The sequence below is a fragment of the Capra hircus genome, chromosome 5, assembly GCF_001704415.2.
Source record: "Capra hircus breed San Clemente chromosome 5, ASM170441v1, whole genome shotgun sequence".
Taxonomy (NCBI): domain Eukaryota; kingdom Metazoa; phylum Chordata; class Mammalia; order Artiodactyla; family Bovidae; genus Capra; species Capra hircus.
In genome coordinates, this window is record NC_030812.1 from 118,560,140 (window position 1) to 118,577,372 (window position 17,233).

At 59.2% G+C, this 17,233-nt stretch overlaps 2 protein-coding genes across 9 annotated transcripts in view; both read right to left on the bottom strand.

The window, feature by feature from the left end:
- The window catches only part of TUBGCP6 (tubulin gamma complex associated protein 6), a 23,390-nt gene extending 12,818 nt beyond the window's left edge, over nucleotides 1–10,572 (bottom strand). The window contains exons 1-3 of one of the 5 annotated variants that reach the window (XR_001918140.1): nucleotides 9,606–10,572; nucleotides 8,191–8,354; nucleotides 4,919–5,129 (exon numbers count right to left, since the gene is read on the bottom strand). Coding sequence is in view for 4 of the 5 variants with exons in the window: in XM_018048941.1 (XP_017904430.1) it covers nucleotides 4,919–5,129; nucleotides 8,191–8,354; nucleotides 9,606–10,346 (1,116 nt within the window). In the remaining variant the exon portion in view is untranslated. The remainder of the gene's footprint in view (nucleotides 1–4,918; nucleotides 5,130–8,190; nucleotides 8,355–9,605) is intronic. The other 4 variants (XM_018048941.1, XM_018048942.1, XM_018048943.1 and 1 more) reach the window with 4 other exon arrangements.
- Nucleotides 10,760–17,048, bottom strand: HDAC10 (histone deacetylase 10). 4 transcript variants are annotated; one of them, XM_018048949.1, is made up of 20 exons: nucleotides 15,866–17,048; nucleotides 15,655–15,789; nucleotides 15,365–15,461; nucleotides 15,042–15,139; nucleotides 14,857–14,961; nucleotides 14,647–14,715; nucleotides 14,355–14,481; nucleotides 14,124–14,189; nucleotides 13,877–13,936; nucleotides 13,699–13,788; nucleotides 13,456–13,562; nucleotides 13,311–13,378; nucleotides 12,962–13,226; nucleotides 12,760–12,844; nucleotides 12,353–12,444; nucleotides 12,169–12,225; nucleotides 11,818–11,896; nucleotides 11,435–11,617; nucleotides 11,189–11,348; nucleotides 10,760–11,033 (listed from the first exon to the last, which is right to left on the bottom strand). In XM_018048949.1, the coding sequence occupies exons 1-20, from the start codon at nucleotides 15,922–15,924 to the stop codon at nucleotides 11,023–11,025; spliced, it is 2,013 nt and encodes a 670-aa protein (XP_017904438.1). In that variant the 5' UTR covers nucleotides 15,925–17,048; the 3' UTR covers nucleotides 10,760–11,022. The 4 variants fall into 4 exon arrangements, with proteins under 4 accessions (XP_017904438.1, XP_017904437.1, XP_017904436.1 ...); XM_018048948.1 differs by having other exon boundaries at nucleotides 10,760–11,348; nucleotides 14,857–14,943; nucleotides 15,866–17,046; XM_018048947.1 differs by having other exon boundaries at nucleotides 10,760–11,348; nucleotides 15,866–17,045.

The following is a 17,233-nucleotide window of genomic DNA, read 5'->3' on the forward strand; positions in this document are numbered from 1 at the left end:
CTTTCACTTTCATCAAGAGGCTTTTTAGTTCCTCTTCACTTTCTGCCATAAGGGTGGTATCATCTGCATATCTGAGGTGATTGATATTTCTCCCGGCAATCTTGATTCCAGCTTGTGTTTCTTCCAGTCCAGCGTTTCTCATGATGTACTCTGCATAGAAGTTAAACAAGCAGGGTGACAATATACAGCCTTGACGTACTCCTTTTCCTATTTGGAACCAGTCTGTTGTTCCATGTCCAGTTCTAACTGTTGCTTCCTGACCTGCATACAGGCTTCTCAAGAGGCAGGTCAGGTGGTCTGGTATTCCCATCTCTTTCAGAATTTTCCACAGTTTATTGTGATCCACACAGTCAAAGGCTTTGGCATAGTCAATAAAGCAGAAATAGATGTTTTTCTGGAACTCTCTTGCTTTTTCCATGATCCAGCGGATGTTGGCAATTTGATCTCTGGTTCCTCTGCCTTTTCTAAAACCAGCTTGAACATCAGGGAGTTCACGGTTCACTGATGAACCAGCTCTTCATTGCTGAAGCCTGGCTTGGAGAATTTTGAGCATTACTTTACTAGCATGTGAGATGAGTGCAGTTGTGCGGTAGTTTGAGCATTCTTTGGCATTGCCTTTCTTTGGAATTGGAATGAATTGCAAAGGGCCCCAAATAACCACAACAATCTTAAAAAAAAAAAAATGGTGGAGAACTCATACCTCCCAAGGTCAAAACTTCCTACAAAGTTTTAGTCATCAAAACAGTGTAGAACTGGGGGACGTCCCTGGTTGCCTAGTGGTTAGATTCCGGATTTCACTGCCGTGGACCGGAATCAATCCCTGGTCAGGGAACAGAGATCCTGCAAGATGAGGGGTGTGGCCACAAAAACACATCGCAGGAGTGGGATCAGGACAAACATGAAGGTCAATGGAGAGAGCAGAGCCCAGAAACAGACAGCTCACATGTGGTCAGTGATGCGTAAGGGTATCGAGAGCACACAGCGGGGAGAGAAGGGCCTTTTCAACAAAGGGCGCTGGGCAAACAGAATATCCACACGCAAAAGATTAAAGCGCCTAGAGCCCACGCTCTGCAATGAGACAGGCCGCCGCACGGAGGAGCCTGAGCACCACAGTGAAGAGGAGGCCCTGCTCGCGGCAGCCAGGGAGAGCCCGAGCAGAGCCATGAGGATCCAGTGCAGCCAGGAGAAACGAAGACACGAAACTATTTAGAAAGAACAGAGCCAGCACTGTGCCACTCTTGGGTGGAAACACAGAGGCCTTGGGTTTGGTGATTTCTTAGATATGACACCAAAAGTATAGGGAACAAAAGGAAGAAAGTAACCTGGACCTCACCAAAATTAAACTTTGTACTTCAAAGGATACTATCAGGAGTGTGAAAAGACAACCTACAGAATGAGAGAAAACATTTGCAAATCATATATCTGGTAAGGGATTAATATGCAGAATGCATCAAGAACTCCTACAGCTCAAGGGGCAAGGGCGGCAAGGGCACAGCAGGAGGCAGCAGTCTGCAGGCTGAGGTGCTCACTGTGGGCGCGGCACTCGTGCCGCCAGCGTCCAGAACAGCGGGGAGCACGCTTCCGTTCTCTGACCAAAACAAGCGGCGAAGGACGAAAAACTAACAGACTGTCTCCCAAAAGGGATGTACCAGCGAAGAAGTGCTCAGGGGCAGTGCCCATGATGGGAATGGGAGTCTAAATTATGATGAGACACAGGTACACTACCAGCATAAAACAGCTATGCAGTGGGCGGCATTACTGGTGAAGAGTTCACCCGCCAGTGCAGGAGATGCCAGAGACGCGGGTTCAATCCCTGGGTTGGGAAGATCCCCTGGAGTAGCAAATGGCAACCCCCTCCGCTGTTCTTGCCTGGGAAACCCCACGGACAGTGGAGCCTGGGAGGTTACAGCCACGGCGTCTCAGAGAGTCAGACATGACTGAGCACGCAGGACAGGACAGTGGGACGCTGCCATGTTACACACGGAGCCCAGCCTGGCGCTCTGTGACAGCCTGAGTCGGGGGAGAAGTGGGGGCCAGTGGTGGGAGGGAGACTCCATAGGGAGGGGATATACATATACACGTACATATGCTGCTGCCGCCAAGCCGCTTCAGTCGTGCCCGACTCTGTGCAACCCGATAGATGGCAGCCCACCAGGCTCCCCTGCCCCTGGGATTCTCCAGGCAAGAACACTGGAGTGGGTTGCCACTGCCTTCTCCAATACATATATAGATATATATACACACACACACACATATACGTATATATACACATATATAGTCATGACTGATTCTCATTGTTGTACGGCAGAAACCAACACAACACCAAAAAGCAATTATCCTCCAATTAAAAAATAGAAAAATTAAGCATTTGGATTTTAGGGAAAAAAACTATGAGACACCACTTCACACCCACTGGGACAGCTATTATTTACCAAAAAAGGAGTGGGGGGATAGCGAGTACTGGTGAGGATGTAGCAAACTGGAGCCCCTGAGTCGCACACACTGCTGGAGGGAGCGGAAAAGGGCACAGCCAAGGTGAGAAACAGTTCGTTGGCTGCTCCGAAAATGAGCAGAATTACTGGGGCACGACAGTGCAGGGGGCCCGGGTTCGCTCCCTGGTCAGGGAACTAGATCCCACAGGCTGCAACTAAAAAGGCCCTGCATGCCACAATTAAAGATCTCGTGTGCCACCACAGACCTGGTGCAGCCGAATAAACAAACCAAACAATCACCACAGGGCCCAGCAAGTGCACTCCCAGGAATATACCCTGAAGAACTAAATGCACCCATGTTCACAACAGCACTGTTCAAACAGTCAGAAGTTGAGATCCACCCAAGCGTCCATCAGCTGATAAACAGCTAACAAAATGTGGTCTTTATACACATAGCAAGGGAGAGAGGCAAAGACACACCCAACTGAATGCTGAGTTCCAGAGAATAGTGAGCAGAGATAAGAACGGTTTCTTAAATGAACAGTGCAAAGAAGCAGAGGAAAACAACAGAATAGGAAAGACTAGAGATCTCCTCAAGAACACTGGAGATGTCAAGTGAACATTTCATGCAAGGATGGGCACGATTAAGGAGAGAAGGGTAAAGACCTAACAGAAGCAGATGAGATTAAAAAGAGGTGGCAAGAATACACTAAAGAACTGTACGAAAAAAGGTCTTAATGACCCAGATAACCACAATGGTGTGGTCACTCACCGAGAGTCTGACATCTTGGAGCCTGAAGTCAAGTGGGCCTTAGGAAGCATCACTACAAACAAAGCTATTGGAGGTAACAAAATTCCAGCTGAGCTGTTTCAAATCTTAAAAGATGATGCTGTTAAAGTGCTGCACTCAATGTGTCAACACATTAGGAAAACTCAACAGTGGCCACAGGACTGGAAAAGGTCAGTTTTCACTCTAATTCCAAAGAAGGGCAATGCCAAAGAACGTTCAAACCGCCGTATAATCGTGCTAACTTTGCATGCTGGTAAGGTTATGCTCAAAATCCTTCAAGTGAGGCTTCAGACGTACGTGAACGGAGAACTTCCAGATGTACAAGCTGGGTTTAGAAAAGGGGGAGGAACCAGAGAGCAAATCACCAACATACACTGGATCATAGAAAAGCAAGAAAGTTCCAGAAAAACATCTCCTTCTGCTTCGTTGACTAGGCTAAAGCCTGACTGTGGATCATAACAAACTGGAAAATTCCTAAAGAGGTGGGAATACCAGACCATCTGACCTGCCTCCTGAGAAACCTGCGTGCAGGTCAAGAAGCAGCAGTTATTAGAGCCAGACATGGAAAAACAGACTGGTTCAAAACCAGGAAAGGAGTACGTCAAGGCTGTGTATTGTCACCCTGATTACTTAACTTGTATGCAGAGTACATCGTGCAAAATGCTGGGCTAGATGAAGCACAAGCTGGAATCATGACTGCCGGGAGAAATATCAACAACCTCATATATGCAGATGATACCATTCTAATGGCAGAAAGAGCCTCTTGATGAGTGTGAAAAACAGTGAAAACTTGGCTTAAAACTGAACATTAAAAAAAACTAAGATTATGGCATCACTTCATGGCAAATAGGGGCAGAAAAAGTGGAAGCAGTGTCAGACTTTATTTTTTGGGGGCTCCAAGATCGCTGCAGATGGTGACTGCAGTCATGAAATTAAAAGACGCTGACTCCTTGGAAGGAAAGCTAGGACACACCTAGACAGTGTATTAAAAAGCAGGGACATCGTTTTGCCTACAAAGGTCCGAAGAGTCAAAGCTATGGTTTTTCCATCAGTCATGGATGGATATAGGAGCTGGACAGTAACAAAGGCTGAGGGCCAAAGAACTGATGCCTTCAAACTGTGGTGCTGGAGAAGACTCGCGAGTCCGTTGGGCAGCAAGGAGATCCAACCAGTCCATCCTAAAGGAAATCAACCCTGAATATTCATTGGAAGGACTGATGCTCAAGATGAAGCTCCAATCCTTTGGCCACTGATGTGAAGAATGACTCACTGGAAAAGACCCTGATGCTGGGAGAGACTGAAAGTAGAAGCAGAAGAGGGCGGCAGAGGATGAGGCGGTTGGGTGGCATCCCTGAGTCAACGGACATGATTCTGAGCAGACACTGGGAGACAGTGAAGGGCAGGGAAGCCTGGAAGGCTGCAGTCCATGGGGTCGCAAACAGCCGGGCGTGACTGCGTGACTCAACAACGACATACGTGTAGAATACTTTCTAGCCTTAAAAAGGAAGGAAATTCTGACACAGACTACACCATGATTGAACCTTGAGGTCATTATGCTGAATGAAGTAAGTCAGACACAAAGGACAAACACTTCGTGGTCCCATTCATGTGGGGAAATCAGTTTCAAACTGAAACAAGAAGACCATCCCCAGGGAGGCTGCCAAGACGGCTTCCTGGCCCCACCTCGCCTCCTTACCTGGCAGAGGGAGAACGTGGCGGACACGACCCCGATCAGGACGTTGAGCGCGTCCTTCACCAGCTCGCACTCCTTCACTAGGACGGGCTGCGGGGCCTGCAGGAGGCTCCCGCCCAGCACCTGCAGCTCCCCTTGGCGGAGCCGGCAGAACCTGTCAAAGGCGTCCCTGCCCGCCTCGGTGAGGTAGGGCTCCTCGCGGTGGCCGGGGGGGCTGTGGGGACAGAGCAGCAGTGAGCTTAGGTGAGCAGAGGGCAGGACAAAGAACAACTCAATGGCGTGAGGTGCCTAAGGCCAGATGAGACTCTCCACTGCCCCCGTCTGCGGTCAGCAGGCCCGTCAGACAGCACTGCGCAGGAAGTGTCCCCACCCAGCCCGCACCCACGGGGCACATGGCGGTCCTCTCGCCTGCGATGACCTCTACGTGGGAAACAACACGCGGGCCCGGAGCAGCACAGTCACAACCGCACAAGTGGCCGTCAGCAGAGGACTGGATAAAGACCTGGTCTGTCCACGCAGAGGAACATTAATCCAGCCTTCAGGAGGAAGGGATTCTGACACTGCGTCAGATGCTGCAACACGGAGGAGCCCTGAGGGCGTAAGGCTGAGTGATGACCCAGCCATGCACCTGGACAAGTGCTGCATGACCCCACTCCTGTGGGGCCCCCAAAGTCACAGACCCAGAAAGGAGATGCGGAGGCCCAGGGCGGGAGGACAGTGTGGAGAGTGAGGGTGTGATGGAGACAGTCTCAGTTTGGGAAGATGAAAAAGTTCTGGAGAGGATGGTGCTGATGGTCACCTAACATGGATGTGCTTAACGCCACTGATGAAAATGTCAAAAGGATTAAGATGTTAGACTTCATGTCATAGGATGTCATCACCCTCTGCCCAAGAAAGCACTAAGATCGTACAGAGCCAAAAGCTCCCTGAAATTCTAGGAGAAAAGCACACGCCTGCCCTAGGGCCTCTGCCTACGGGGGTTCTGCAGGAAGTTCAAGAACAGGGTTTACCAGCCTGGTCACACTGTTCAAAAGAGGCCAAAGAGACAGCACCATTTATTAGACATTCCTTTGGAAACCACCAACTCCCACTGAAAGCCTGAAACAGCTGCTTTTTAAAGCCCACTGGAAGTAGATTCTTAATAAAAGGAGCCCAGGAAAAACCTTAGAACTTGCTAAGACCAAAAATGCTCCTTGATGGACAGTGCACCATAAGGCGCCCTTTCCCGCATTCAGCAAGAGCAGGGCCAGAGCAGTCAGGCGGACGAGCCCAGCCTCACAGGGCCGGCGCTGCTATGAGACACAGGCTGCGAGGAGGCGCGATGTGCCGCCAAGGACAGGGGCCCTAAAGGGACCCAGGGAACGGAGATGCTGGTCAGGAAGGCCAGGGGAGCAAGGCCACGCCCAGAGCAGTGTCCCCGGGAGTGGGAGCGGCCTGCATGGAAGCCTAGAGAAGGGAGGAGAAAGGGGCCAGGTGCTCTGGGCTCAGCACGGGGTGAGGGCAGGGGCCCACAGCTAGTCCCAGTGGGCAGGGCTGAGGGGTAGCAGGTGGAGCAGCGCTCTCCAATCGCCGTTCCTTGAAGGCAGTGCTGGCCAAGCGGAGGATGGCCCGGCGGGCAGGAAAAGCAGGCGGGCCAGTCCTGAGTGTCCAGATCAGTGGGGGGGCCAGCCAGGCCACGACAGCAGCCGCGCTCCTCAGGGCACGGAGAGCTGGAGGGGAAGAGGAGCCTCTGGAGCTCCAGGGACCCTGAGGCTCCAGTGCTGCGGGTGCCACCCCAGTGCCCACACAGGCATCGGCCTCTGGCCACTCTCCCGGGGTCACTGAGAGCTGAAAGACGAGGACCCGTGAAGGAAACACCACATTCACACTCGTCCCCAAGGAGAACTTGGTCCTGAACATCACAAGACCACTTCCCCAGAAAGGGAGACAGGTGCTGAGGTGCTGGCAGCAGGGGGACCCAACCTGGCTGGCAGGGTGAAGCACCAGGCCGGGGGTCCTCTGGGGGTCTCAGGCAAGGGCAGAGTTCACAATCAAGGGCTGTGGCTGCCAAGGAAGCTCTGACTGCCCATTTGTCAGAGTTCCTGGCAAGAAACTAGCAAGTGGCTGGGATCCAACTGCAACAGATTCCCAAGATTCTCCAAATGAACTTGAGCAACGGGCTTCAGGGGCAGGGGCATCCGGTTACATCAGAAGAGGCAGTGGGAGAGCTGCGGGGTGGCCGGTGTCTCCTGTGGGGGCACAGGCTAACATACTGGCCACCATCCTCCTTGAAGGGACACCAAGAATCAGTCCTCACTCTGGAGCTGTGGGGTCAGTTCTGCTTCAGGGGGACACTGAAGAGATTAAGTGCATTCACAAAAGGGAACAAGAACATTGACCAGCTGAGCAATCATGTCCCCTACTAAAGACTGATCTGAGAAACTGAGCCAAGAAAATCGGGAACTGGCAGAGGAAAAGAAAGCAGTGCTGCTTGACGGCCAGTGTGCAAACTTGCGAGGGCTTCGCAGGCAGCAGGTGGTGAGGTCTGCTCTGTACACACAAGACAGGTGCAGACCAAACAGGAAGTCACAGGGCAAAGGCGCTCCTGCAGGACCAGACAGCCACCAGTGCCGGCGGTGCTCGGGAGCGGGAGTGGGCCCCACCTGGGGGAAGATGCGGACGCCAGGAAAGCCCCTCCAGCAGGAGCAGGGCCCACACAACACCCCGAGCACATGCTCGTCCCGGGGAGGCCCCGCAGGAGCCAAGGCTGCGTCGGAAGGCACTCGGCTCCCTGCAAACCCCGCCTCTCTCCCTCAGTGCTCCCCACGCTGGCATCCCACAGAACTGTCAGCAGAGAATAGGTGCCCAAACGTGGGAGATGGGTCCTCTACCCCCACTCTGGGAGGCTTCGAGACGCCAGCACGCCATGGGCTGAAAGACCCGGCATCAGAGCACCCATCAGGGAACACTGTGATGACGGGCTTCCCTCAGGGGAGCACCACCCTCAGGCCTCCCAGGTGTGAGAAGCACTCCCTCAGCAGCACCCCGTGCCTGGCACCAACCACAGAGCCTGCCACCTCGACCAGGAGCCGCCACGGCAAGGATGTGAGCCGCAGCCGTTACTGGCTCAGTGCAAACTTCTGTAGGTTTCTCCTGGTGGTTCTCTCAACTCTCAGGGCAGACAACTTGCACACAGCTTGACTGAAACTTCCAAGTCCCCAATCTGGGCTGAGTAAAGGCCACATTCGAGGGCAGGGGAGAGACAGGGTTTGCATTTAGGGCAAAAGCTCACAAACCATCCAACTTGCTCCCAGCATCTCCGCTTGCTGGCCTCGTAGGTGAGTACAGCGTCCCACAGGTCAATGTCTGGCGTCACGCCCGGCTCAGACTGGGAGTCAGGAGTCAGATTGGATGCTGACTGGAACCCTTCATCTTCCGACTGATCCACGCTCGGAGGGACCTGGAGCCCGTGGGAAAAGGACTTCACCTGCGGCATGGTGTTTGGATTCCACCCCAGTGTGAGAAGAGTTCCAGGAACCCTTCCACATGCTCCCGTTCACTCTATGGGAAAGATCCGGCAGAACATTTCTTCTCTTTTTCTCAAGCACACAAGTTACTACGCCATGCTTTTGCCCCCAGTGAGTCATTTAAGAAATTAAATTTATTCATTATCAATTTCCAATTTCACACAAGCTTATTGAGGCTTATGAGCCTCAACATAACTTACAATGACATTTTCCATAACATGTCTCTGATCTGGAAATTCCATTTTGGGGAACCCCGCATAAAAAAAAAAATCACACAGACACAGAAAAAATTCACTTCTCCCAGGGTGTTTGCTATAGCATTATGGTTGGAAACAATGTAAATGTCTCCCACTAAAGGAACGACTGAACAGTAACACCACATCCTTTCAGCAAAGCTACAAAATGCAAAGGCAAAGGATGATTAACAAGGTCTGAAAAATCCCACTTCATCCAGAAAAAAGCATATAACACTGCACACACAGCCAGGAGAAATGATTTTTGGCACCTATGGCTGCTGAGTACTTGAGTACACAGAGAGGAGTCAGACTTACTTCATTTTGCGCGCTATGCTGTAGAGCCAGCCTGCCAGTGCGGGAGAAGCAAGCTATGAGGGCTCAATCCCCAGGTCGGGAGGGTTCCTTGGAGGAGGGAATGGCTCCCCACTCCAGTATTCTTGCCTGGAGAATTCCATGGACAGAGGAGCCTGGTGGGCTACAGTCCATGGGGTTGCAAAGAATCGGACAGGACTGAAGCGGCTTAGCAAGCACGCTGTGCTCGGCCACCTCTGACTCTTTGCAACCCCAAGGGCTGTAGCCCTCCTCTGTCCATAGAATTCTCCAGGCAAGAATACTGGAGTGGGATACTTCTCCGGCGGGATCTTCCGACACAGGGATTGAAGCCGGGTCTCCTGCACTGCAGGTGGATTCTCTACCCTCTGAGCCACCAGGGAATTAAAACATCAACTGGAGGGCAGGGGAAACGACTGAATGGCAAACACAAGAAAACACTGGCATGTAACTCGGGCCTGCGGAGAGGGGGCCGCGGGGAATCCGCACCAGCAGCCCCACCCCAAAGCTCAACCCACTGCTGGACTCCGGCTGTCCTTCCTTTGCCCCAGCTGAAGGAGGGTCAAACGAGGCGCTTCCCAAGCCCGAGGAGCCGCAGACAGGGAGCAAACACTCTACCTTGATGGCCAGTCCGGAGAGGTCTGCGCTGTCCGGCACCGGGGGCAGGTCCAAGCGGACGTCCAGGTCGGCCGTGCGGCTGTGCACCAGGGCTCCGAAGAGCGAGACGCGGGTGTCCCTTTCAAACCTGTCCCCGCAGGGGTCGCCGTACGAAAAGAGCCCGACGGCGGGCAGTCCTGTGCCCGGTGCCGCCTCCATCACCTGCCGCGTCTTGCGGACCAGGTCTCGACACAGAGACTCCTCTCCGGAGATGAGCGACCGCACGTCCGCCTCCAACTCGCTCAAGTCAGCGCAGTCGTAGCCGCCGTAGGGAAGGGCTCTCCCGACCGGCCGGCTGTGCAGGAAGACGCCCCGCCGGCGCCGCCGCACTCGCGGGGGCCCGCTGCCCGCCAGCCGCACCAGCAGCTCCAGGACCGCGCCTAGCTCCGCCAGCGGCTGGCGCGGCGCGGCCTCCAGCCCCTCCACCAGCTCCTCCAGGCGGTCGGCCTCGGCGCCCAGGCCGCCCACCCGCAGGTCGAAGGACAGCATGAGGATCCTGTTCCTCACCGGCAGCCTCGGGAGGCCGGGCTGCAGCCCGCGACCCTCCTCCTGAAACAGGCCCGTGAACAGGGCGTCATAGGCCACCCTCTTGAGGCCCCGCTTGGCCTTCCCGCGGCTGCCGCGGCGCGGGCCCGAGGGAGCCTTGGCGGCCGGCAGGAGGACCTCACACAGGTCATCCACCAGCTGCGGGACGCTGGCCATGCCTCCGCCTCACGCCAGGGCCTCGCGCGCGGCCGAACTCGCCTTCTCGGGGCCCCGGAAAAGCGACGACCTGCAGAGGCGCCGCAGAGGACGGAGAGTGTGCCCGGCTCCCTCAGCCGGAGGAAGGCGCGCGCGGCCTGACCCGCCTTCTCAGGGTCCCCTCAGCCGGAGGAAGGCGCGCGCGGCGGCGCCGCAAACGCGTCACCGCGGCGCGACTAGCCCGAAAGCAGGCGCGAGCGCGCCGGAACTGCGTCACCCGGGGGGGCCGGGCGGCCCGCGCGCAGGGGGCGGAGCCTGGAGGCCCCGTCCACCAGCACTTCCGGCCTGGGTCCTCATCCCCGCCGGTTGGGAAACTCAGCCAGAACCGACCGAGCCCACTCTACACGGCGCTCAGTAAAGAGGCGGAGTCAGACTCTGGGTGAACCTACTTTTACTGACGGCTGGGAGGACGGAGGCGGGGAGGGCTCGTCCGTATAGAGGCGGGCGCCGGAGCAGGGTTCCCGAGCCCCTGAGCCCCTGAGCCCGTGTCCTGGGCAGGCCCTCAGGTCAAAGGCCTCGCGCAGAGACGTGCTCGCGCACGGCTAACAACAGGCTCCCGGGGGACTGGTGAGTAGTGTCTCTTCCACGGTGTAGATACTCCCACCGTGGCCGACTTCAAGCTGCCAGGTCACAGCACTCAAGGAGGCGCTGAGAAGCGGGGCACAACTGCTTGACAGGGCCATGAGCTGGTTCAGGGCAGCACTCCGCTCCCCGGGACATGAGCCCCTCTCCCTGCAGGGCCCGAAGGCAGCTGTCGCCCAAGGCCCCACGCATTCAGCCTGAGCCTGGCCCCGCAGCCTCACCAGCCACCTGCAGCATCTTCCACCTTGGCTCCAGCCGCCCTCTCAGGTACATCAGGGCCTGCGTGTCCTCTGGGGCGGCCATGGAGAAGGGGCCCAGGCTGGGGGGTGCCTCCCCGTTCAACACCCTGGCCAGGACTGTCGCAAGCTGGGGTGTGGATTCCTGGGCCAGCAGCAGAGGTGGAAGCCGTGAGTCACTTGTTTCTCCCCACCTCCCATCCCACAGCAGGTCCACCCCACCCAGCTCACCTCATCCACAAGGGTGAAGACTCGGCCGCCTGCCAGGCCCCGAAGCAGTGCAGCCAGGAGTGCAGCCTGGGGGTCCCGCAGGCCATGGCCCGGCCCCAGGGCCACCAGCACCAGGTCAGGCTGGAAGCTGTAGGCCAGGGGCAGCACCAGGGCCAGGACACAGCTCAGGAACCCACCAGTTGTCTGTGGGAGTGACAGCGGCATAGCCCAGACCCGCATCCAGGGAACTCTGGCCAGCTCGGGTCACCCCACCTCCCCATCTTGGGTGGGCAGACACCCACACCCACAGCCCCGCCAGGAAGGGCAGGTAAAGGCCCGGCGTCTGGCTCTCAGGCCAGTGCTAGTGAGCAGCAGCTGCCCTGCCCTGTGAGCGCCCCACTCACCACCGGCAGTGGCACAGAGACGTGGAACATGGACGGGGCAGTTGCCTCCTTGCCCCCAATGTTCAGCCATAGATTCCTCCTTCCAGGGGAGAGCAAGCATATGGATATACGTGCTTGTGTGTGAGATGCCGCCCACCCTCCAGAGCCGAGACAGATGAGGGACAGCTCAGGGGCAGAGATGCTAGGACTGCTGACCCTCCGTGCTGGAGACCCTCCTGGCACTGCTCCCAGGGGGCCCTTCTGGAATTCCAGGGGCAGAAGGCCCCGCCCACCTGTCACCCAGGAATCCAGGGTGATATGCTCACCCACCCACTTGTGAAACTGGAGGTACATATGACCCGAGAGTCATACCCGTCATCAGTGAGATCTGGGGGCCGATCCAGCTTTCCCACGGCCACACAGAGCAGCCTGGAGGAAGAGTTGGCTCCTGGATGAGCTGCACACGCCACACCTGGAGCCCATTCACAGAGCCCTTCCCACGCAGCCAGCCCACGAGCCCTGCCTTGGAGCCTTGGACCAGCCAGGAGGGACTTACCTCTGGGCTCCGTGGGACAGGCCATACCGAACAGCCACGTCCAGGGTGGCAGCTGCAGCAGGGACTGGGGTGGCTGCCGTGCCACTGCTCACCTGTGGGGTGGGTAACAGGTGTAAAGGGCAACTCCCAAGCTGGGAGTCCCTTCTTTGCCCCTGGCTACGGAGTATCATCTGGGCAATCTGAGGTCAAATTGCTTCAACTGCTTCACTCCTTTTCTTAAAATAAGATGCTTAAAACTACAAGTCATCCCGTTCACCTCTCTCCCAAGAGAATTTCCTTGAGGGAACTGAGGGGTGCTCCTGAACTCTGTCCCTGGGGGCTGTTCTGGGAAGGATCCTGGGCACAAAGAAACACGTCAACATGGTTCTGTACCACCCAGCCCTGCCCTGACTCCCAGGTGGCCCCACCTGCCCATCCAGGATCCTGTCCAAGAGGTATAGGACCTTCCCAAGCGCAATGAGAGCCTCGTCCTGGGCCAGGGCCTCATGTGGCCTGTGGTGGACAAACCAGGGGAACACAAGGAGACGCTGTGACACACAGACCACAGCTGAGTCACAGATACACGTGCAGACATGACCTGGTCCCTCCCCGCAGGCCCACCCTGCCCACCTGGCCCAGGCCTGCATCTCCTCCTGCGGCAGTGACCCCTCCTCACAGAGGACACCCGGGGGCAGGGCCAGGCCTGTGACTGGCGCAGTCAGGGCAACAGCCACACGGACAGGGGGTGTGGGGTGGAGGCGCAGCTGGTCCAGGAGCGAGCTCAGAGCAGCAGCAGCCTGGGTCACCACTGCCTTGAATTCGGGCTCCCCTGGCGGCAGTGGCGAGGGCCTCCCCTCTGGGCAGCGGGTGCCAGAGCTCAGTACAGGGGCGGCACCTAGGGGTACAGGGTGGTTCAGAGTCTCAGCCACCTACAGGAGCCTGAGGCGCCATCCCACCTGCCAACCCAAGTCAGGCTGACCTTGCTGCTGGAGGCTCACCCAGTGAGGGGCCTGGGCTGCCCGCACACACTGGAGGGACTCCAGGGCGCTGCAAGGAGAAGCAGGATAATGAGGCCCAGCCTCCCACCCCGGCCCTTCCCACCCTCCCTCCTCCCGGCCCCGCACCTGCCATGGGGCTCCATGGGCCCTGACAAGGGCAGGGCAGGGTCGCCCAGCAGCGCTCGCACCATCATGCACACAGACTGGGAGAGGGACTCCAGGTGGTAGCCGCCCTGGGAGGAGGAGGAAGCAGAAACACGACAGGGCAGGGGGGTCAGGGCCCCAGGCAGGAGCCCCGCCCCGCGCAGCAGCAACCTCCGACGGCATCCCGGCCTCCGGCCTAGGCGCCCTCCCCCTTGCCGCGGTCACCTCCAGCACGGCGCAGACCCGGCCGCCAGCCAGCACCTGCAGCAGCTGTGTGAGGTGGGCGAAGCACTCCGGTGTGGCCAGCATCTGCCCCTGCAGCCAGACCTGGGCGTGAGGCGGGCCTGGCCTGGGACCCCAGAAGTCCCCAGGCCCTCACTTGGCAGCCCGGCCAGGCCCTCACCTCAGGATCGCCGATGGCTGAGTCGAATCCTGCAGAGACTAGGACCAGCTCAGGGTCGAACTGCAGGCAAGGCCCAGTGGGAAGGGGCAGGAAAGAAGCTGGAGCAGAGGCAGAGGGGAGGCCCCTCCAGAGAGACCCTCCTAACCCCCAACCTCCTAACCTATTCCACTCTGGTGGGGAGAGGGGGTGCTCTGGGTACCGAATCCCCCTCCCCTCCTGCCTCCACCCCCCCCCCCCCGAGAGTCACCTCAAAGGCCAGGGGCAGCAGCACGTGCAGGAAGGCAGCCACGTAGTCAGCATTTCCCATCCCGACCTGCAGCCAAGGAACGTCAGAGCAGCCCTGCCAGGGACGACTGCAGGGTCTTCAACCCCAGGCCCGGCTTCTAGGGGTGGTTCTGGCCAGACGCCCTAGGCTACACACGGGATAGGGGAGCATAGGCTGGGTAATGGCCTGGGGGGGTTCAGCGGGAGCCAGTACCTGGTTCCAGGGCAGGTTGACAGTGAAGCCGAGGCCACGTCCCCGCCCGACAGCATCAGCATCTGACTCCCGCAGACACGGCCAGAAGTGCCCATGCTCGTAGCGGTGCCAGGAGAAGTAAAGGACGCTGCACGGCCAGCCAGGGTCAGAGGTCAGAGGTTAGGCCCCTCAGCCTCAGAGCTCCTGGCAGAACCCTGACCCCCGCCCCCTGGCCTCTGAGCACACAGCCGTGTCTCCCCTCTCAGGCTGTGCTCATCCTGAAAAGTGGGGTAGCAGGGAGGCCCCCGCTTACCTGGGGTCATCCTCGAAGATATACTGGATGCCCTGACCATGATGGATATCCCAGTCAACGATAAGGATCCTGGGACAGACAGTTCTGGGGTCGCTAAGGGGCCGGGCCTCCCACTCCTGGCCAGGAGCCAGGCCCAGGATGGGAAGGGGCCCCTCTGTCCCCACGCCCCATCTGGCCTGAGCCTTACCCTGCAGCCAGACTGGCACAAACCTGTGCAACCCGTGCTTCTGCTGGGCGTGTTTGGCTGCTATGGCTACATTGTTGAACACGCAGAATCCGTTGGCAGTAGCCCTCTGGCTGTGGTGCCCAGGAGGCCTGGGGGTGAGCGGGGGGCAGGTCGGGTCATTGTGCCTTCACAGGGCCCCCGCAGGTCAGGGGTGGGGGACCACGCTCACCTCACCAGAGCGAGCCCGTTGCGCACAGCTCCCATCAGCACCGCGTCCACCAGCTGCAGCGCGGCCCCCGCGGCCAGCCGGGCACAGTGGAAGGTACTCTGCGGGGGCAAGGGTCTAGGTCAGCCCCCTGCCCCCCACCCCTCCCAGGCTCTACCAAGGCCGGTGCCAGGTCACAGGGCACCAAGCAGCGAGCAGAACTGGCCAGGCCAGTCCCGGGTACCTGCAGTGGCAGCCAACAGGGCACAGCACATGGGAGCATGGGCCACGAACAGGCACAAGTACCGGATGTGTAACTGGATGGGTGGGTTAGCCAGGGCACGCACCGGATGGAGGTAGACAGCATCATACTGCTTGGACAGGGCCTGGAGCTCCCTGGTGCCCAAGGCCTGGGTCCCCCGCAACAGCGCCACGTACTCGGGGCTGCAAAAAGGCAGGCAGGCAAGGCAGGGTCGCCAGGAGGAGCAGGTAGAGGAGAGAGGGAGTGCCCGCCTCATTGCTCAGGAGCCTACCCACCCGATAGGGAAACTGAGGCTTGGTGGGAGGCTCTGTGTGCCTGCACCGCAGTTCGGGGCAGGCCCCGCCTCCCAGGGCCACGGCCCGCCCCCCACCTGACCTGTGCACCAGGCCCAGCTCCGCCTCCGAGGCCTCGCGAGCTACCAGCCGCAGACACCTTTGCTCCAGACCATGCTGCTGCAGGCGCTCCAGGGCAGTGGTCAGGCGCTCAGGACACTCGATCTCACACTCAGGGCTGAGTGGACAGAGCGCTCAGCGTCCGGAGCCTCTGTCTTCACCCCCCTCCTCTCCCTCTGCCAGGCCCCACTTACTCGTCCCAGAGCAGCCTGGCAGCCGTCATGTCCTCGTGGTACACAAGTGCGGTCCCCATGGCCCGCCCGGGGTCACTGTGGGCCACTCAGGGTCGGCAGGACCCAACGCTCCCGCTCAAAGGCAGGTCAGTGCGCCGCCTGCCCCTCGTGGCAACCCCAGGGAGCAGCAGGGGCGCCACCGGAGCCTGGGCGGAATCTCAGGAAGCCCAGAGGGGAAGGAGGCCCCAGCCCCAGGTGGCTACAGAGCCAGGCCAGGGTCGCCCGGGGAGCTCCCGAGCCCTGGCTTCCAGCTTGTCCCACGCGGGCCTGCCCTGCGCCCGCCTCCGGCTGCCCCAGTCCCCGCCCCGACGACGCAGCTGGGCGGGCCCAGGACTGAGCCCCTAGGGCTCCGCGCGCCTCCCTTCCCGCCAGCAGCGGCTCCCTCTCCCCGTCCCCTGGCGCCGAGGGCGCGCTCTCAGCCTCGCACCCCTGTGGGAGTCCGAGCGGCCCGGTGGGAAGCGGGACGGCCAGGGTGCCTAAGCTCCGCAGGCTGTCGCGGCGGCGCCACACGGGTCCGCGCCCCCCGCCCCGGGCCTCCTCCAGGCCCGCCCAGACCTCGCGCCGCGGCTCAGACACAGCGGTTGTCCCTCGCCGCCCCGCTTTGCCCGAGGACCCGCAGCGAGGGCTCAGGGAGAAGGGAAGGAGCGCGAGGCCGAGCGCCCGAGGGAACGAGGCAATGAGACAGCCTCGCCCCGGGATGGGGGCCAGGACTCAGGCCGGCCGGGGCTGCAGCGCAGCGCTGCCCTCGAGGCGCAAGAAGTGTCCGATTGAAGCTCCGGGAAGACCCCCGGCCGAGACTTGGGGGTCAGGGCTGTGGCTGAGAAGCCGAACAGGAGCGCCACCGCGTGGGGAAAGCCAGGGAGGGGGCCAACAGAGCGGGGTCCGGGCGAGGGAGGGATGAGCGTGAAGGAACGCGGGCCCAGCCAAGAACAGGAGGGTCAGAGACAGAAGGAAACAGGGAGCCCCCGGCCTCAAACCCGGCTTCGGGGGACTGAGCCCGTGGACCGGGCCTGGGCCTGGAGGGCAGACGTTCTAAGCCTGTCTCGGCTGGGGGCGAGATGGCTGGGCCTGCGAGGGCTGGTCTCCGCGGCGGGAGACCAGGAGGCGGGGCGGGGGCCCCAGGCTCTGGGGGTGGGGCCCTGGGGGGGCGTGCTCACTCTGGTCCTTGGTCGCCCCAGCTGTACGGGGACGACCCCCACGGCGGGGCAGCCGTAGAGGGAGGCCCTGGCACTGCCCCGCGGCCCGCAGCCTCGCTCGAAATACCCCCGCCCCGGCCGGGGTGCCTGCCCGCGTGGGCCCCTGGCCGCCAAGGGGCTGCGGAAGGCGTGC

Excerpts from the sequence above, each read along its gene's own strand:
- HDAC10 (XM_018048947.1), bottom strand. The coding sequence starts at position 15,924 with ATGGGGACCGCACTTGTGTACCACGAGGACATGACGGCTGCCAGGCTG. Across the intron at positions 13,563-13,698 it reads GGGTCTGCGCCGTGCTGGAG|GGCGGCTACCACCTGGAGTC; the intron begins GTGACCGCGGCA and ends TCCTCCTCCCAG. Across the intron at positions 11,897-12,168 it reads CCAGATCTCACTGATGACGG|GAGGAATCTATGGCTGAACA; the intron begins GTATGACTCTCG and ends CTCCCCTGGAAG.